Raw genomic sequence first — 20,924 nt, 5'->3', positions numbered from 1 at the left:
ATGTCCCTCCATGAGAAATTTCACCTTGTTGTGCACCGTCTCGAGCGCGACTTTAAAATTGCATGACTGTGCAGGGCGCTAGGTTGGTAATTGATCGAATAGCATGGGTAAAATGGCCCGTAACGCTTGTGGTTAGTAATTGTGGTCAGCATGGTGCTTTTCATGAAGGTTGAATACAATTTGGACAAATTTTTATTCGTACCGTGCAAACATAAAGGCCAAAAAGCTTGCATTTGTTTCGACCTCTCATTCCTGTTTCAGCGATGAATACCAAGGGTCGGTGCAGTCAAGACGTTGTTTTATCTTACGCCAATGGCCCAAAATAAAAGCACGACAGGTAGCAGTTTCGTGCGTCTTGCAAATTTAATGGTAGGGCAGGCGAGCTTTAGCATGGCCGATCGTGTCGTAGCTTTACGGGGCACACTAGGATTTACATGACTATTCAGTGAAAAGGCTGCGGTAAATTATCCCGTAACTGGAAACACCTTGATGGCGTGGTTTGTATCCACCTAGTAAACTATGCTTGGCGAGAACGCCGACACCGAAGCCAACGACGACGTTGTCGTTGACGCCGATGCCGATGCCGATGCCGATGCCGACGCCGATGCCAATGTCGACGCCGACGCCGATGCCGAGGTCGACGCCGACGCCGATGCCGAGGTCGACGCCCACGCCGATGCCGAGGTCGACGCCGACGCCGATGCGCAGACACCAACGCCAGTACGGAAGATAGCCATGCGGCCAAACCCCAAATGACCAATCGAAAACGCCTTGCTCCAAACCCCCAAGCACAACATATCGTACAAAATGTCTTTGGCCCACTCTAAAAGGACAACGGCATCGTGCAACGCGAGACTCTCGCCTCTCGGTGGCTCCCGTCGCACCCTGCCCCTTCCCCCCCCCCCCCACGCCTCCCCGCTGCCGGCTCCTCCACAGGTGGAGGAGCCTCTCCACACGTCCACGGCCGTGGACGCCGCGCCCTCCGTGCCGGCGCTCACCATGCGCTGTCGCTCCTCCTCGATCAGGTGGATGAGCGCGGCGAACTGCTTCAGCGAGCCGGCGATCACGATCTCGTCGTCCGTCTGCGAGCCGCCGATGCAGTCGAACTGGAACTTGTCCAGGCTGTTGGCGAACGCCCGCTGGCACCGCGACAGCTCTGCCGAAGACGTGGACAGGGTCAGACGACGGGACGGAGGAGACAGGCACAGAGCAGAGAGCGGCATCGAGGGAAGCTGCGTTTACGCGGAAACGGAGATGTACGCCACCAGAGAGACAGAGAGTCGTATGTACCATCGAGGGTAACACAGAGAGGGGCGGGGAAGCGACCGGACCAACGGGTCAAACACACCCAAGGACGAAGCAAAGTAAGTCACCAACGACGTGCACCGGTGCAACTCCGTCACACGAACCGTGAGCGATGGTCCCCAAGTGTTCAGCTACAACACCAGGCTGCGCAGCACACTGGCACCAACTTATTCCGGGGGAGGGTAGTTGCATACTGAGACCACGATGGATGACGTCAGGGTATGCATGAAGGGACCAAGCGCAGGCATCGCAGAACAAAACAACCCCGCCAAACGAGGGGACCGAACCCCGTCTTTTCAGTCTGCAACCCTAACAGTACGCGTCTGACGCCAGCTGGCCCTGTCCCGCGTCGGCGTGCGCCCCTCTGACACGCGGCAGAGCTGGGCGTGGACCGGCGCGCCATCGCGGCGGGGCGCCGGCGCTGCGTCGGCGGGGTCCAGCCTGGCACGCGGAGGGTCCGGCGGCGGTCTCGGCCGGCCGCCGGCGGAAGCATGACTCAAGCGACAGCCGCCGCCGGCTGACAGAAGCGCCGCAGGCTGGGCCCGGCCGGCTCCGGCTCCGCTCGCGGCCCAGTCTGGGCCGGGCTGGGCCGGCGGCGCCAGGGGACGGGCGACGGGCGGCGGGGCGTGCGCAAGCCGCCCAGGAACACGCTGGGTCTGGGTAGCAATGTTGGAGACGAGACATGGCCTGCAATGGCTCGCAGTTCACCGTCGTCGGCTTCACCGGTTTCGCTGAGTCCCGCGGGGTGGGTGGGACGGGGCTAGAAAGAACCACTGCCGACTCCACAGCAATGTGCTCGAGTAAAAATGCAAAACTGGTGGTTTCAGTGATGGGCCAGTTCGTGATCTACCATTTTTGGCAGACCATTTTAAGCCGTTGCTTGTGTTTGACGTGTCAGGTCTGGCCAAACTTGATGAAGTCATGTTTTGCTGTCTCTGTTAGCTTTCCGAACGGGCGCGGAGCAAAGTTGGTTGAAGTGGAAGGGTGCCACGATTCTCTTTCGAACAGCACCGTGAGATCGCCAGGTGTCACCAGTCCATTACTATGGCAGTGACTTTGGACAAGGCCATAAACTTGTTCAATCATGTGCGACGAGAACGGCGCACTGCAAGGTCTCTGAACACTGCTCCCGGCAATACCCAGGGCCTGACCTGATCTGAATTGATCATGAATAACCTCTACTACGATATCAGCACATGCCTGCCGTTTTGAACCACATCAAAATGGTCCGACGGACCGCTTTGACTTGGTGTGACCCTGACTTTACTCAACATTCCCAGGTCGCACACTTGTTCAACAATGTTTACTTTAAAGTCACTGGTTACCTCCGGAACCACTAGAAAAACGCTGCGCTCCGCATAATCAGTGACTTATGGCGGGATGTCGATCTCCACCTGTCCGGTGCGCAGAACTTTGTCAACGCGCTCTTATTGTAACGCGTAACCGGTTACATTATCTCTGATATCTATTTTGGAACGCTGAAACCTCCAGGTCGTGTCCAAAAAGGTTTCGAGCTCAGCGAGCTCAACTTTAGCCCCTCAAGCGGTTCAGAACGCGCTCGGGAGACCTGGATGTTTGCGCCCCACTCCCTTCGAAGATTGGGGACGTCCAACCGGAAGATTACGGCACGCTCAGTGGAGCGAAAGACTAAATCTGACGATATGTTAGCATGTTCGCGATAGCTCATGACAATCGGAGCAAACGAGGATTAGGACAAATAGTGCGAACGAGCCAGCGAGACTCTCCTTCCCCCCCCCCCCCCCCCTCCAGACTTGTAGACTACTCGTTTTTTTCAGTTTTGGGCGGAATCGTCCATGAACACCCTTACAGCGAATGGAGTTGACTCAGACCCGCACTCTAGGCAGCGCGCGCAGCATAATTTGAGGTCAAAACCGATGCGGACTTCAGGAGATGGAACTGGAAACCGAAACGGATTTAAGGGAAGTTGGTTAGCGTGGCAGCTGTTCAAAATGTTGCCTGACAAATGACCTATACCACATATGACGTGTCAAATGAGGCTGGGCTTGCTATAGCAGAGGGATGAGTTAACCACTCCATTTAAAAACACAGATAATTTCTTACATCTACCGTGCTCTCCATGTCAGGTCGGGGTTGGGTTGGCCGTCTGTCCGTGTACCTGCACGTGCGCACCAGTCGGACCCAGCCAGCACTGCTGGCACAAGTGCTCCAACAGCTGGTGGTCCTGCCCGGCTGTCGATTACGCTCCCCCCCCCCCCCCAAGCCCCACCCCACCCAGCCCCGGAAGTAAGGGAGCGGCGCTCGACGGCGCTTGGCGCAATCCCTGCAGAGGGCTTGGGGTATTTTAAACTGGCCAGCTCCAACTGCAAATGAGCCATATCATGATGTTTATAGTAATGCATGACAAAAGTGAGACCCCTGTAAGCTTATTACTTCAAAGTCCAGGGAAATATTATCTTCAAAGAACACTTTGGGATCACAGGTATCATTTCATATTCAGTTGAGCAAGAGCTCCAGCACTCCAGAATTTGGCTTCAGCTCCCTCCCTCCCTCAACCAAACTTTTAAGAATGTGGGCCCAGTCTGGAGAAAACTCTGTTTATTGGTGTGTATTTGTGGTAGGTTTTGTAAGTTTTTATTGCCCACTCTTCCTCCCCAACCCACTTTGAGAAAGTATGTGCACTGTTCAAGAAGACATTAGGATGAGCATCACCAGGTACTAATGCCTGGTAGTTGAACCAACAGGCCTGTAGTTTGATAATGATACTGTGGAAGGTGGACAACCAAGGATTTGGGGATATGAACCACTAAAATACTGGAATTGGTGCTGCTGACAGCGGATTGCCTTGTGGGGAAGCATGGCCCTTTGGGCCTCCTATTTTTGATGCATTCTGACTCCACCATGACTCTGGAGTCAAAATAGACTAAAAATCACTGATATTTTACTTGGGTTGTCATGAATCTATTTGTTTAAGCTTTTGCTGTGAAACTGAGTCAGAGTTAAGCAAAAGCCAACCAAATATGCTGTTTGAGACATTAAAACAGAAAGCAAATAAATGTACTTGAAAGGACACATTTTGCACCTAACATATGCGCTCAATGAAGAACACAGGCATGTCTAGATGATCTATTAATAAAATCAATAGGCTTTTATGAAGCCTGCAAGACCAGTTACTCCATGAATTATTGTTGCATGAGTTGAATGCTCAATTTAAAACTACAATTTAGTCATACATTGCATGGTCAGAAATATAATTGAACCAGACATGCCATGCTAACAAGACTCGGAGGTGCTGGAACAGAACCCAAACACACAGCACACCAGTCAAAACTAATTCCATCTAAATAGGTGGATACATAAGTTTATCATATTGTACATCAGTATTTTCAGACTCAGAGAAGCTGCTGCAGAGTTTTTGCTTAAGTGAAACAACTCATGTCCAGGACCAAAAGAGAGTATAGTTAGAATACATACAAGCCAAAGCATAAGGAAATCTCAGGTGCTTAATTTTGTGGGTTTCAAGCACTTTGAAATCATACTCACATAATGCTGTAAATGCATCTCACTTAGTTGTATATCATAATGAACATTGGTTCCATAAAGACAAATAAATATGTCTTGTTGCACTTTTTACACACAACTATTTCTTAAAACTTCATGGTGACCTATAAACTCAGGACTGATTCAGAACAAACACAATAAAACTCTCATTCTTAGTCCTGCAGTCAAAGCAGTAGTACTATACACTGCAATGCCACAGCACATCCAGCCACTAACATATGCATAATCAATCAGGCCATTACTCACGTTTAGCAGCATCCAACACCTCTTTGATGTCCTTGACCAATGTTTTGATTGAAGCACTAGTGTTTTCCAGTTCCTTTTCATATGCATGAAGATTTTGACGGAAATGTGGGCTGTCTGTAAGGCAATCTGCCAGTTCCAGTGGGAGCAGGCACTGTCTCCCCATGCTTGAAATCTTCAAATACTGGATGGTCCCTTGGTAATCTTCAATAAAATGCACTGCTGGCTTGATGCTACACACAGATAGGCATAGCTCAAGCCGCTACCGTATCAAGCTGATGAGGTCAATTGTCACCTATACTGTGAGTGCAAATGGAACGATACCGATTCAAGTTTGGAACAAGGTCAGCTACATCTTGCTTTCACATTTACCAACATACACAGGCCACATTTTTTTCTGGGCTTGTCAGCTTCGACAGCTTAGTGATAATGTACAGAAGTAACTTTTGTTTCTTCACTTCGAATTTGGTACGTTTTGCACTGAACAGCTAATTCAGCAACAGCATCCGGGCACAGGAGGCTCCACTTTGGAAATGTCGAATGCACACAGAATGACTGGACAATATGAGCGTAACTGTTCAGTCACCAATCACATCGACACACACCCACCGCTCCCGGCACGACAACGCTCAGCGCGCCCAACGCGATGGTACAAATCGGACTGACAACGAACGGCAGCCAAATCTAGGACCTTGAGTTAGATGGCCAATTGAAATTGCTACCAAATTTAGCGGTTTAATACAATATTCTTTAAAAACTAGAGGTGTTATTTAAAATTGCCGAAATACCCCTAGAAATTACTGAAATTTCACTATAAGGTGAAGCCTATCCGATCCGATTCGATCCCGGCGCCTCAGATCATTTGCCGTTCGTTCGCAGATAATCGGATCTTCTAGCCCCGCAGCAATGCAACCAAGTGACGTCTAGGTCGGGATTGAGACATATGAAGTTTGCTATAAAAGCAAAAAACAGTGTATCTGCTTCGTACTACCTGCACATAAATCTCATATGTCAAATAAAGTAAAACTCCCATAAATTCAAAACATTACACGAAAATTCAGAGCATTCAGCCTCGCCCATGAGCCTATTTCATTACAGAGTCAGTCGCGACGGGGATGCTCTTCACCATAGTTAGCTGTCCGGTTAATCTGTAACATTCATCACAACGTCGAGACATTCGCATGCAGGCCCCGGCCCGACACCTGGTGGTACGCTGGTGGCGCACTCTTCTCATCTGGATCGAGCGGCGACGAGTGCCGACTAGCAATCTGACCGGAATTTGGAACATTAGGTCACCGGGGCATACGCCAGCCTTTGTAATAAAGGGTGCATGACTAAAAAATTTAGCCTAGAAAAATGTTAAAATGATGTAGCAATAATACGTGTTCAGGAGGATCTGCGCGCTCATCTCAGTTTCGATCTAATGCATAAGCATTTCACAGCGGATGAGTCCATTTGCTCACACGTGAGTGGCACTAACAGACCAAAAACAAGTGCCCCACGAATTCTGCCCATGCTCGAATTCGAACAGAGTGCATTCCACCTCGAATCAACAGCCTCATCTTACTCCCAATCACACACGTCACTCCAGCTACTCTATTTAACCATGATCGTTCAAAACAATTGTCGTCCAGCACCTGCACGTGTCTTCCCAATCTTAACATCCCCCCCCCCCCCAAAAAAAATGACGCCCTCCTTTCGCGCACTGTCTAGACCAGCTGTTTGAAAAATCATGGAAAAGATGTCCAGCTGAAAATGGTCAGCTACTACCTGAGCAGTAGCTTTTCGTGTTATCGTTAAAGCGAACCATGGACGGGTGGACAGCTGCGGGGGGTATTGAGACAACCACGTGTCTCGTCCCCACAAATATTTCTGACATCTAGTTTTTGACACGTGGTACCATATATATATATATATATATATATATATATATATATATATATATATATATATATATATACCATATATATGGATGTATATTTACATATAATTGTTGAATGTGCACCCATTACTTCATGGAAAGTCCAGATGACTTGGTTTCCACTCTCACTTCACACTTGGAGAAGACGTCTACAGACAGCGCGCGAATAAGCAACTCCATCGGTCACGTTTTCCCGCTAACCCATCTTATCCGTTCGGCGCACGACCTAACGCATATAACTAAGTTCTCTACCAGTTTTCCAACCTAATTAAGGATATCCAAGCTAAGCCAAGCTAAAGTGATATAAGCTAAGGTATGTGAAGGTCTATCTGACTGACACCTGACAATAACACAAGCCCATGAAGATAGTCCACAAGAGTTCATGAAATAAGATAATTGTTCTCCACAGAAAGAAGTCCGACATTGGGCGGACATAGCAAATATATGATGTTTTGGTCGGTTGCTGCTCTTATGGTTGATGGTTGACTACATCACGTGAGAAGCATTCCAGCTCTATCCGGTCCTTCCAGCGTATTTCACATCTCGATTGCGAATGACGCGAACCGCGACTGGGAGACACGTGTGGTTTTCATTTGGATTCTACATCTTTGTTCAATACTTCATATAAGCAAGATAGGCCTTAAAGGGAATGTTTCACAGTTGAAGGCGATGAAGCAAGCACCATATATGATGACATAAGTCCACTTATAACTATTAACAAACTTCCGAATGGAAAAGATTGTTGCAGGCAACATAATTTCGCTATTTAGTGAATATGCTCCTCAATACGTCTTTGTTTGATTGTGATATCGTACCTTGCACAACGTTGATTATGAGCCAGTTGACGCCCGTTATATCTGCCAATCGTGCTCACGAACGCCAAAGATGAACGACTCGACAATTTCATTTTTTGTAGGCCGTGATTTCCGCATGGCCAATGGAATGGCAGGGTTTGAATGACGTTGTTATAGCGTCATGGACGCTCAGATGGTCTTGAAATAGGCTGCACGAGATAGTCCGCACATCTTCGCGGGCGTGTAGCTCAGAAACTAGATAGCTTTAGGTCTTAAGAAAAGCGGGATTGTAAACTGCACCGAATGATCTTCAAGTTGACTATTTCAATTCCAAAACCCATCCAAACGTCCAACACTCCTTTAAGGGTGCTGCGCAAATAGGTTTTTACATCATGCAGGACATGCCATCTGTAGAGGAAGGTTTTGTAATTGTGATGCAATAATAGACGCTAAGTGCCTGCGTACACGACATAAAACAACGGATGCAGCAGCGTATGCATCGCTTGGTGACGCCCTTCAAGTGAGATCGACCTTCCCAACCTGTACCCGGTCGCCATGTTCTCCCACTGGAAGCTGGCCTTCGTCAGGAACTCGTTTACGTTAAACTGGACCCAGGGTAGTGGCAAGAGCGCAGGTATCGTGTCCATCCAGTTCACGAGACTCGCCCTGGGCCGACGGGGCGCCTCCGACCCCCTCTTGACTATGATTCCGTGAGGGATGGTGGGGGTGTGCAGTAATACCCCTTGTACCCTGTGCGGCAGTACCCCGTGTAGCTGTGCCCCGCGAAGCATTACCCCGTGCAGTGATACCCCCGTGCAGTGTTACCCCGTGCAGTGATATCCCCGTACAGCAGTACTTCGTGCAGTGGTACACCATGCAGCGGTACCCCGTGCAGTGGTATCCCGTGCAGTGATACCCCCGTGCAGTGTTACCCCGTGCAGTGGTGTCCCGAGCCGTGATACCTCCGCGCAGCGGTCCTCCGTGCAGCGGTATCCCGTGGAGTGGTATCCAGAGCAGCGGTATCCCGTGCGGTGGCACCCCGTGCAGCGGTCCTCCGTGCAGCGGTACCCCGTGGAGTGGTATCCCGTGCAGCGGTATCCCGTGCGGTGGCACCCCGTGCAGCGGTATCCCGTGCGGTGGTACCCCGTGGAGTGGTATCCAGTGCAGCGGTATCCCGCGCGGTGGTACCCGTGCGGCGGTACCCCGTGGAGTGGTATCCCGTGCAGTGGTATCCCGTGCGGTGGTGCCGCGGCGGGAGACGCTCCGGCCACACCGGCTGCCGCAGCGGGCCGGCGCGCTACACGCCAGGCGCTGCCAGCTGCGCAGTCAGCACCAGTAGCCCGCAAACCCGGCCGGTCAGCAGACCGGCGAGCTCAGCACCGTCGGGACGCCGCTGGTGCTGAGCTGACCGGGGACAGCCGGTGCGGCTCCGGGCCCCGCTGCTGACAGGCATGGCAGCCCGTGCCACCGGTGCCGCTGGGGCTCACCTCATCCCTCCGGCTACTTCGGGCGGACCGGCCGCTCCTCTGTGATATCATCACAGCGAGCGACACGGCAGCACGCAGGAGTCTCGGGGCACGCACCTGTCTTCGCTCAGACCGACCTCCCCGTGACAGCAGTTCCCGTCCCGCAGCCGCGATCTGAAGGCGACGACAACAACGGAACCTGTCCTGACCTCGGAACCCGCGGGGACGCTTACAACCGCATTGGTGCCTGGCGGCGTGTGGTGAGGCTGGTGACCAACGCCGCCGGCTGGACTTCGTACGCTGAGCACCATCGACAGTTTACTTATTGTCTATTTGACATCAGGCAACACTCCACACAAACGCGTGTGTATGTTATTTGTCAAAGAGATCAAACAGCATGCCAAAAACAACGGAAATGATAAGGGATTAAAACATACCGACACATGAAAACACAGAAAGTATCATACAGTGCTGTCGCGCCAAGAATGACGTGGCAGAGTTATCGAATCCGGTCTTCTCACATCCATTAGCAACTCGTTAAGGAGACAGACCACTCGGTACGTAAAGGACCGCTGTCCTGACGCCGTGCACGCCACCGGGGGTGGGGGTGGGGGTGGGGGGAAGGGTGAGTATCCCGACCACCGGCTACGCCAGTGACATCCTAGCGCCATGCGACGCAGCGCCATGCGACGGAGCCTCATGCGAGGCAGCATCATGCGACGCAGCGTCACGCGACGCAGCGCCATGCGACGGAGCCTCATGCGACGCAGCATCATGCGACGCAGCATTATGCGACGCAGCGCCATGCGACGGAGCGTCATGCGACGCAGCGCCATGCGACGGAGCCTCATGCGACGTAGCGCCATGCGACGGAGCGTCATACAGCGCAGCGCCATGCAGCTATCAGCCGTTCCTATGGCTGGCGTTCACCCCCTGGATCGGCACGCCGCGGAAGAACACGCCAACGCCGTCGGCCAAGTGGGCTCGTCCTGGCCATGGTTTCACTGGTGTGGCTGCGGTGGGACGTCGCGCCCCACGTCTTGCCCGATGCACTCGGTGATCTGTCTTGCGTGCTAATTATATTTCATCAGTGGTGCTGATGGCTTTCTGGAACTGTGCATGCGTTCACAGCTACCGTAAGCATGCTCCCTGTAAATATATATATATATATATATATATATATATATATATATATATATATATCAGCGTTTGTACGCCTCTCATCATTCCCCACATTCATAGAAACTTACACTAATGCATCCAAATAAGAGGCCTCCAAACTTCACCGAAGCCTACAGGCAGCAGCCCATCTTAATTAACAACCGAATGTGTCGGGCGCGAGCCACGGTTTTGGGCCCTTGTTACGCACCACCTGCCCTCGTGCCCACTCAGCACAGCTGCAGGTGGTTTCAGCACGGTTTCGGTTGGTTTCAGTATGGTTCTCAGGACCGACATCGCCCTGACAATTGCGGGCGACGACGATTTTTCTGTGATGTGCCTGCGTCCAGTGCATCGCCCGGCGGCGTGCTTCTACGGTGAGCGCAAAAGAAATCCGTCAGGCTTGCGTATCGTATGTGCAAATGTGCTCGTGAAAAGACAAACGTACTCTTCACCAAATACATCTTATCTTGAATAACACTTTTATGTTTCTCCCACTCCTGTTTTATTAAACATCACATGATCAAGATCCATACATCATTAGAATTTCCATGAGTTGGCAAAACACAATGTTACAGCGTTTACCATGGGCCATCAGGCCGTCTCTCAGCAGCTGTGAAGCAGACGTTCTAGATGTGCGTCCCGGCACTGCAGAACGATCGGGACACTAGGAGGTCTTTGGGCCGGCGCAAGGACAATGTAAGGCTTAGCCCGGCGGTAAGCGTAGCTGCAAATTCCACACACATCTTGGCGTCCTATTTTCCGCGAAAATAGATGGCCAAATCAACGACTAGGTCTGCATCTTGTATCGCACGCCCACAATGTAACGCTGAGTCATTTTCGCATAGGAGTCGCATAAATCTGAACCAAACAACTCACGTCCGTGCCAAATTGAGCTGTGCAAACAGGTCGAAGCCGCCGTACTATCGAATGGTTTTTACGGTTCTAGAGTAGCATGGGCTGGTTGTTCAACTTTGAAGTCCATGTGAGGGAGATTAATGTTAGAGACTGTAGTGTGTCAAGCTTGAATGAAATCCGTCAAACGTACGTGACTGGGCTGAAAGAAAAATTACGCTTGGAGGAACGAAGCATATTAGATATTCTGCATCATGCGCTCAGATACAAATAAGCATCTCTCCCCCTCTCTCTCCCCCCCCCCCTCTCTCTCTCTCTCTCTCTCTCTCTCTCTCTCTCTCTCTCTCTCTCTCTCTCTCTCTCTCTCTCTCAAGAAGGGACAAAACCTATCATTGTATGATGGTACAGTGTTTGCACAATGTAAAGCCTGGCATATATTAGAAGGGAATTAAGATGACCAAGCAATAATTAAATAAGTCATATTCGTTATCGCGTATTTAAAGTTTTTGATTCCGTGAGCAAGTTCCGTGACCGAAAATCATCAAAAATGCAGCTCAAGGAATATCACTTATATGATCATTGCAAGGTCATCTTAATTTCGTTTAAAGCATATGATTCCCTATGATCCAAAGCTGTTCACCTTGTAGACGCACGTTTACAGAGAGGACGGCGGTCAGTAAGGAAACAAATGGTAGACCTAGACGTGACAACGAAACCAGTGCAAACAAACTCAACTTATCAACTTAAGAGCAGAGCTCTCGACAGCAATAAAATGCGACGTTGGATGGTCCACAATGTGACATCGTGGCGAACGTTTAGTGAGCCGTGGGCATATCATAATGAACAAGCAGTGGTCAGACATGCCAGACACAGTGGTCATGATCAAATCGAGTCTTGCAGCAGTCTAATGAATAAATGTGGCCAATTTTAGAGCCCGATGCTCTCGAAGCTGGCGAGGAAACAACGCATACCTGGACTTCCATGGTTTAGGAAAAAGATATGGCAATATTCCAGACCCGACGCGGGCCGGGCCAGCCAGCACTCCAGACAGGCTCTCCAAGACACTCCAAAACCAGACACTATGGGGCCAGACACTCCTAGGCCAGCCACTTCCAGGCCCGACACTCCCAGGCCAGTCAGTAAGCCAGAAAAACACTCCATGACACTCTTAAACCAGACACTTCCAAACCAGGCTCCAAACCATACTTCCAGACCAAGCTCTCACAGGCCAGTCAGCACTCCAGACAGACACTTCCAAGCCAGGAACTCCTTGACCAGGCTCTTCCAAACCAGATACCCTCAGGTCGGTCAGCACCCCAGACCGACACTCCCAGACACTCCCAGACCAGATACTCTCAGGCCAGTCAGCACCTCAGACCGACACTGCCAGACATTCCCAGACCAGATACTCTCAGGCCAGTCAGCACCCCAGACCGACACTCCCAGGCACTCCCAGACCAGATACTCTCAGGCCGGTCAACACCCCAGACCGACACTCCCAGACACTCCCAGTTCAGTCAGCGCAAGTTTCGCACCTTGTGGTTCACATGAAAAATTCTCCAAGTCATGGGATTCGATCCGCCGACCCCGTCGTCATGACAGACCGCATGTGGACCCATTGCGGTCTTTCAGTGGTCGACATGCAGCGTCAATCAGCGCCGAGAGAAGACCAGCGCCCATCAGGAAAATCCGCAGTGACTCCATCACATGGTCAGTCCAGATGACGTTGATTTTCACCGAACGGAAAAGATTGGCGACAAGTTTGGCAAGTTTGGCGGCTCGTTCCGGCGCAGAAGTCTGCTGTTCCAGTCGTAATTATGAACCATCGATTTTGACAAGGGCGGAGAAGGCCCCGTGGTAAAGATTGACGGCAGAACAAACCACGTACACCTGTGATGCTGCCTAAGCGACCAGCCGCCAGTCGCCCGAAGCGTGCGGTCTTCACAGGATTTCAGCCGGCTGACGTCTCCTTCTTCCTTTAAATGAACGCGGCGCACGTCGTCAAGCAGCCTTTTATTCTACGCCGCCGACAACACTGGCCATGTTAGCGCTCTGGGGCATTAGCGGAACTGGGACCCGGCCCTCCTTACGTAGGAGACCAAGATGCTAACCACACCTAGTCTTTATTGCTTGCATGGCCGCCCATATGAAGACGCAAAACATCATGTTTTTCAAACTGCCCCCTCCATTCGAACGACGACTGGATGACCATAATCACAATGCTGGTGAAACAAAATGCATCATCCCAAACTTTTGCGAACTCAATCAATATCAACAACTTATTATGCATGACAGGGGTAGCGGTTGATGAAATTGTGCAAGTCAGCAGATAGCAAAAAATCGTCAAACATTTATTCTTCGGACCAAACCATTCGCTTGACAAATTCCAGCGCGAGCGGGCAGCTGAGGGGTGACTGAGTGGCGGTACCGGGCAGGGAGTCCATAGTCGGCCACAGGAGGCTGCAAGTGTGGTCCGGAGCGGCGGTGGACGCCTGGCCCGTATCAGCTGGCAGATGGGATGAGCTCTCCGCCGTTGTCCCTCCGCTGCCGACGCTGCCTTGGCTACGGGCACGAGCAACGGGCGTGCACGGCCCAAGGCCGGCCCGCTGCGGCGAGGGCCACGCCGTCGCGGAGTGCAAGTCGGACTATGTCCGATGTGCGGCCTGCCGCGGCGGGCACCCCTTCACCGACCTCCGGTGCCCAAGCTGGGTGCGCGAGCGGAAGGTGGCGCGGGTTGACGCGGCCCAACACATCCTGCCACCGAAGCCCGTCTTCGGGTGGCAAAATCCTGGCATCCCCCGTACGACCCTCCCATCCCCTATCTGGTGCCCCCCCCCCCTCAGCCAACGGATTTTTTCTCCCCGCTCAGCTTTCTCGCCCGGCCGGGCACCACCTATACCGGCCCTAACCGATTCGTGCGGCCGACGCAACCGCCCGGGCCTACTGCCTACTCGAACCCTGGGCTGTACAGCCACGCGTCTCGCCCTGGCTTTCTCCTCACCCCGCCCTACCCACCCATGCCGCCCGGGCTCTAGCAGGGTCGTTTCGCCTACCACCTATCCATGGTCGACTTCCACTCTCTGTCCCGTCCCCAGCGCCGCCGACTTGCGCCTCCCAAAATCAGATCCAACGCTACCCGCCTAAACCAAAGCCTTGCTCCACCCATGCTCGTGCTCCGTCCACCCATCCTCGTGTCGGCGTCAGTCCAGACTGATCTGACCTTCCCTCCCATCTCCTCACCATCCACGCAATCAACGGCCTGACAAAGCCAGCCAAATTCTACAACATCCTCCACCCAACCACATCCAGAACAGAGCATACCCGTCGCCGTACACCCGTGCCTTCTCCCTCCCCCTCCCCAGTCGCCAGCACGAACTCCCTCGATCCGAGCAAGGAAGTCGCAACTCTCCCCAACTCTAGCAACCCGCCACCCTCCATCAAAGTCACTCGACCTTAAACGCGCAAACCTAAGTGGAGCACATTTTGCAGAAAAAATTTGGCGGCCTGACCAATCCCTTTAATGAACTCAAAACCTATTTTCTCAACCGGTCGCCTTACTTGTAGCCATTCAGGAAACACTTTAAAGATAGCGACCAACGCTGGACAAGTATACTCGGCTATAATATACCCGCCTGCATGCCGTAAATTACACCAACTCGTGACGAGGAGGCGCAGGCATTCTCATATCAAATAGCGTTCTCCATAGGCCGGTCATGTTACACGCAGACTGAAAATGCTTCACATCAAGACCTCGGTCATCTCACCATATCTTTCGCCTTTAATAGGCGTTAAACGTACCGGTCTCGATCACTGCATGCAACAAATTCCACAGCCACACATTCTCCTAGGTGAGTTGTTCATTGCATTAGCGAGGAACATTACTCACATGGATAAGACGGTAGCATTAGCCTTGTTCCTCGGAAACACCGGGAGAATGGAGATATAGTCAGGTTGATATTTCGTCAACATACCTTTATCTAAACAGTACACTAGCACATGTGTTGCAGGAGCATGCAAAGACAATTTGCTAATTCAGTAGGATCTTGTCATCATTTCGAGCCTATTGAAGCATTGCAGCAGGTAAATAATTCCTTGCATGACATTATATTTGCAATGCATTCTGGCAGTAGGGGCTGGTCTGCGCAGCTTATTCATGCACATGCTTGGCATAAACTCACATGATACAGCTTTGCAGAATTGTCTTTCCCATAAGAATTCTGAAGTTTGTATGCATGCGAGCATTGCTTGTGGGTCATCGATGTCGTAGTCACTGCAACTCGTGAGATGCTGGGTGCTGAGAAAGGTGCAGAAATATTGCTGTTGGTTTCTGAAATAGCTTTTAATGACATGTTTGTCAAGAGTCTTGTGTGCATCAGCAGTTTCACCACTTCCTTGCACTTCGCCGATCTAGCCGTAGCTACATGCACTTGCCGTGTCTCCAGAGTTGTGCAAGGCCAGCATGTTTACAGTGTCAGTTCACATGTAATATTTTCTTGTTATGCATGTGCCATTACTTGCATGGGCAACATTCTGAGTGAAGCAGCCTGATAGCTGCAGCATGTTGCATGGCTGTGGAAGCAGAAGACGTGTTTGAACTTTGTCGCCCATGTTTTGTGTAGATTTCCAAACCAGGCTGAGCAAGTGATGTCGCTTAATTGTTGTGTGCTTTGCTGAAGGTGATTTGTATATTGTTCCATGTCTTTTTAGTCAGTCATATGTCAGATGCGGAGTTAATACAAGAATGCACGCTTGACCCATCTTTTCATGATGGGATTTATTATGAAAGCAGCAGGGATTGCATTACAAAAACCATATCGTTGTTCATTAAGTCATGCCACGGTACAACACTGAGGTAGTGCCACGATGACATTGTTGGACCGTGTCATTACATAATGTATCACATTGGTTGACTATTCTATGTCAAGCCTATGAGATAACAGCTTATAATCTATGAATGACTGGTAACAACTGATTTAACAACGCCAAAGGACTATCAACAGTGAGAATGCTGTTGGCAGCCCTTGGCAGTCCCTGGCAGGTTTCGGTGCGAGATTCATGGCAGTCTTCACAGCATATCATGCTTTGATGCTAATAACCTGCCCTAAAAGCTGGCGATCGGTACGCTGTGTGTGCCAACCAAACCACGTAAGCTTTTCTTACGACCAGCACCAACACAAATTCCACAAACAAACGATTCACTAATCCGCCGCCCAATAGTATTCGAGGTATTCTCTAGGTCTGACTGCCAGATGCTGCCAGGTATTGTTGTCATCACAAAAAAACATTCTATGACGCCATCAAACAGTGACGTAATGGGGCGCATCTTTACAAGCTTTGGAATTTTGCTTCTTAGGTTGGTTTTTGAAGCTTGAAAGCCTACCAATAGTTACAAGTAAGCTTTTTCCGTCATATCTGATGCCTATCTCAATATCTTCAAATGTGGAACATTCCCTTTAACGCACGACTGACGCACTTTCTTGAAGGCAGCAATGTGCTCCACGTCCACCGGCGCAGGTTCAGGTGCCAGACATCCACAACAGACAATCGCATACGCATCGTCAACGGCATCAAGCACGGCACGTACAGAAAAAACATCACAATTGCAGCGTACCTGAGCATCACAGCAGCATTTGATTGCGAACAGAAACCAGTTGTTGCGTGCACAACGGTTGCGTCTGAATACTCCGTAGATGGCATCCGGACAGTGACGATAGATGGTGCAGCGACAAGAACTACCGGCAAGTGGCGCCGCCTCGCTGCGCGGCCGTTAGTGCAGTTAAGCGAGCCCTTCTGCTTCGGGGTCAGATGACGTGGCGAGCGGCGCGAGGTTTGACGTGCACCACTGGAAACCGCCTGTTTCGTCAACGGCGATCGTAGGAACAACTTTGAAACGAAAAAACAAAAAAGCAAGTGTGTAAGAAAAATGCAAATGTCTAAGTCCTTTCTCCGCCGTCGACGACAGTTTCAAAGTTGTTACCTGTGTCCACCTGTATTTCTGCCCTCACTAATTATCTCCCATGAACCATGTTAATCTGCCACTTCCTTTCACATTCAGTGCAACACATGTAGCCAAGGTATGATGAAAGCTCGTAAAGTGCATATGCATGTTCAAAATTAACCAAAAAGGTTAAGCGTCGCATTCAAGTGTGGAGGTTTTCGGACCATAGCCCGCTGTTTCATTGTTTTCTAGGTTTCTGTGGCACAGGTCGCATGATATTGTCACTTCCACCAATGCTGTCGTACAAATCAGTTTTTTAAGGTTTCGATTCACTCGATTGTTTCAGCTTTGTAAGCCTGCTGGCAACAATCCGTCACAGGACCTGGGTAGGGGCTCACGGTGCAGCAGTGCGGTTCAGTTAGTCTCCATGCTTCTGTGTTGAACAAAACACTCCTGAAGCACACGATTTTGACGCTGAAGTTTGATGGTGAAGTGCACTACTGCTACGTTCTTTCCATTGTTTCCGCAGTCTACTAATTGTTTGTCTTCTGGCCACAATGTCGGTTATGGAGCTGAAACAGAAGTGTGGTAGGCTGCTCAGTGTCCTGACAAGAGTTCGTAGAAATGCTTCCGTGCTGATCGACAGTAGATGTAGTAGAACGCAGCTAATTTCCATCAGTTCTGAACTTGATCACCCTTAAGAAAAGTTCGAAAAGCTTAATGATGAGCTTATTGCCGCGCTCACTTCCGACGAAGATAAAGGTCAAGCCAAGCAGCACTTTGAAGATGCAGAGAAGCAGCACGAAGAGGCTGTAGGCAGCATTGAAACATACCTGACAGAGAGAAAGAATGATCCTTCATCAGTTGCATCGCATCAGCTATCTCAAGCGTCTGCAAGGTCATCAGCCTCCCGAGAAGCTGACATACAATTCGGAGTGAAGCAGCTGGAGACAGCTCAGCTGGAGCGTCGACTACCCCAAGAAAAAGATGAGCAAGACATGCAGAGGCAGCGCAAGTTGCAAGAAGCGAGAGACGCCCAGCCCGCAGCTGAGCTACGCGTACAGCTTACTAAAGCTGCTGAAGATCAGCTGAGCTGGGACAGGAAGCACGACTTCACTGGAGAACTTGTTGATCGGGGAGCTCAAGGGGCTCATCCTGATCTAGGTGAGCAGGGGAGAGGTTCGAACAGACCTCAGCTTCTGACGTCCGTTGGTGCTTCGGTGCCTGCTGATCGGGGGGACCTAAGGGGCCCACCTTGACCTGCATCCAGACCGCCCAACTCTGGCCAGTGTCCTACCACCTGACCCAGTCGGTAGCTCGCTGCATGTGAGCGGGGAGTCCCAACGGGGACTCTCTTGCGCGTCCACGTTCCATCACAGTATCCCTCGTCTGTCCTTGCCCAAGTTTAGCGGGGAACCAGCAGAGTGGCCGAAGTGGTTTGCTCTGTTCAAAACGCTTGTTCACGATCAAGCCTCCCTTATCTTGACTGAAAAGATGGCACACCTGCGAGCTGCAGTGTCGGGTCTTGCACAGAATGCCATAAGTGGTATGTTGTATTGTGGTAATTTGTATGATAATGCCCTGATGGCGCTGGAGGACCGTTTCGGACGCCTAGAGGACATTGCGGATGCCAACCTGCGAGACATATTCGCCTATCCCGCGCCAGTCTCGATCCAGTAGGGCTTGAATGCTTTCATGCCACTGTCCACTGCGCAGTCACCGTTTTTCAAAACTTGGGGTACCATGGTGATCTCCATAGCTACGAAAACCTTATGCGTGTGGTGGAGAAGCTCCCATCAGAGTTGAAGCAAATCTGGGGGAGCACATCTTGGACTAGGATAGACCTAGTCTAATCCATTTTGATACCTGGTTGCGTAAACAGGTGAGGTTAGTCCTCAGCTACGTGGCCGTGTCTCCGGAGTCAAACAAGACGGCAGCTGAAAAGAAGCCAATGAGACACATGCAGCGGTGGCAGAGTGAGAAGAAGGCAGTCGAGCCAAGTGCTCTGGTCACGGAGGCCATGACCGCTGGTAGGATCTGTGTGAACTGTAACGGACAGCATGAAGTAAGCGTGTGTCCTTCCTTCCTGCTGATGACGGTCGATGACAGAACTCATTTCATTGCTAGCTATGGCTGCTGCTTTTTTTGCCTGAAGAAGGGACATGGTGTCCGAAATTGTCACCCCACAAAGCCATGTGATATCGATGACTGCAAGATGAGGCACCACCATGTGCTGCATGGAAGCAGTAGGGTGACCCTCCGGACCAACCGTGAGGTTTTGTGTCCAGAACCTGAAGGTAATCGTGTGGTGGCCGCAGCCTCACTGGAAAGCGATGCTGTAACAGCTCTTCTGCAGGTTGTACAGGTCACCATCATCGGCAGGCACGGCAAGTCCATGAAGGTTTGTGCTTTATTTGACCCTGGTTTTCAGGCATCCCTGGTGTCAGGGGATGTGATGACACAACTTGATCTCCGTGGAGAACAGCAAACACTTCGGCCGCAAACTGTTGAAGGACATGGTTTTGGACAGAGCTCGACGAAGCTGAAGCTGGAGCTTGAGACATCAGGAAACGATGGTACCAGGATTATAGTTCCCGAGGTCTTCTCGGCGAAAGATATCAATGTCACGGTCCTTCGACTCCAGGACAAAAAACCCGAGTGGCAGCACCTTCAAGACCTGGATCTCCCAGACTATGCAGGGAAGAAAGTGCAGCTTCTACTCGGTGCCAATGTGATCGAACCTGCTCTTCAATTGGAAGTAAGAAAAAACAAAACCTGTCAACCAGTGGTCATCAGAACCCCTTTTGGATGAACCCTAACTGGTTCTGTAAAGAGCTTCGTACCAGAGATAACGCACCAAATTATTTTCATCAACAAGATGACAGCTGATGATGAGCTTTCGAGCTTTAGTTATTCAGTGTACCCCATTATAAAATATTTATATTCTCCGTATGCCAAAGACCTACCTGACAACGTTTTTGGGGAGCATGGTCACATAGTCTGTCAGGTGTTTTAGGTCTTCAAGATTGTTAATAGTAGTCCTTCAGTTGTTTACATTTCAGGGCAACTGTGCAGTTCCAGCTCGTCGCTATAGCACTCATCGTTACAATGCCAACCATTCTCCTTTCAGGCACAACTGCTTCTCAAGCAGGGTTGTGGTTTTCTATTCACCAAAAGTGGTGCAAGCCCCAACTGGGAGGGAAGTTCCTCGAATTTACTTATTTACCTAATTATTTTCCGAATTTATTTTGCGGGTCTACGCCTCTATTACCAAGACCTGAGAACCAGACTTCCACGGTGGTAGACTATCCACAGTGGGCAGAGGGCGGAAAAGAAAGATTCTTCGGTGCTCAATATCATCGACATCGGGTGTGCTAGCTTAAAATAGTTTACATGTGTAAGTGATGCCTGTCGCATGATGTACGATGCCTGTTCAATTGAAATAGCTTGCATGCATAATTGGTGCGCGATGTGTGATGCCTGATTACTTCAGTCCGCTTGCATGTTCGAATGAATGGTGATGCGTGATGCATGTTTGCTTGAATTCGTTTGAATGTACATGCATGTCCGGGCATTGTAATTCTTAGATAGGCACTGTAGGTTGGTAATGGCTGGCAGTCGCTCTTTATTTATTCCCCTGAATGTTGATGTCCAATAAAAACTGTGGCCTGCTATTTAAAAAAACCTGAAAAATCGGGTAGGAT

General features: G+C 50.5%; 1 protein-coding gene across 1 annotated transcript in view; it reads right to left on the bottom strand.

Annotated features, from left to right (window-relative positions):
• Positions 1 to 5,737, bottom strand: part of LOC119107357 (rho GTPase-activating protein 26) — a 45,858-nt gene extending 40,121 nt beyond the window's left edge. Inside the window, exons 1-2 of the mRNA XM_037230783.1 lie at positions 5,092 to 5,737; positions 999 to 1,156 (exon numbers count right to left, since the gene is read on the bottom strand). Of these exons, the coding sequence (XP_037086678.1) occupies positions 999 to 1,156; positions 5,092 to 5,254 (321 nt within the window). The 5' untranslated portion in view covers positions 5,255 to 5,737. The remainder of the gene's footprint in view (positions 1 to 998; positions 1,157 to 5,091) is intronic.
• Positions 5,738 to 20,924: the final 15,187 nt, after the last annotated feature.

Source organism: Pollicipes pollicipes, unplaced genomic scaffold, assembly GCF_011947565.3.
Source record: "Pollicipes pollicipes isolate AB1234 unplaced genomic scaffold, Ppol_2.1 Scaffold_6686;HRSCAF=7923_pilon_pilon_pilon, whole genome shotgun sequence".
Taxonomy (NCBI): Eukaryota; Metazoa; Arthropoda; class Thecostraca; order Pollicipedomorpha; family Pollicipedidae; genus Pollicipes; species Pollicipes pollicipes.
This window is presented reverse-complemented; position numbering and strand designations above follow the sequence as displayed.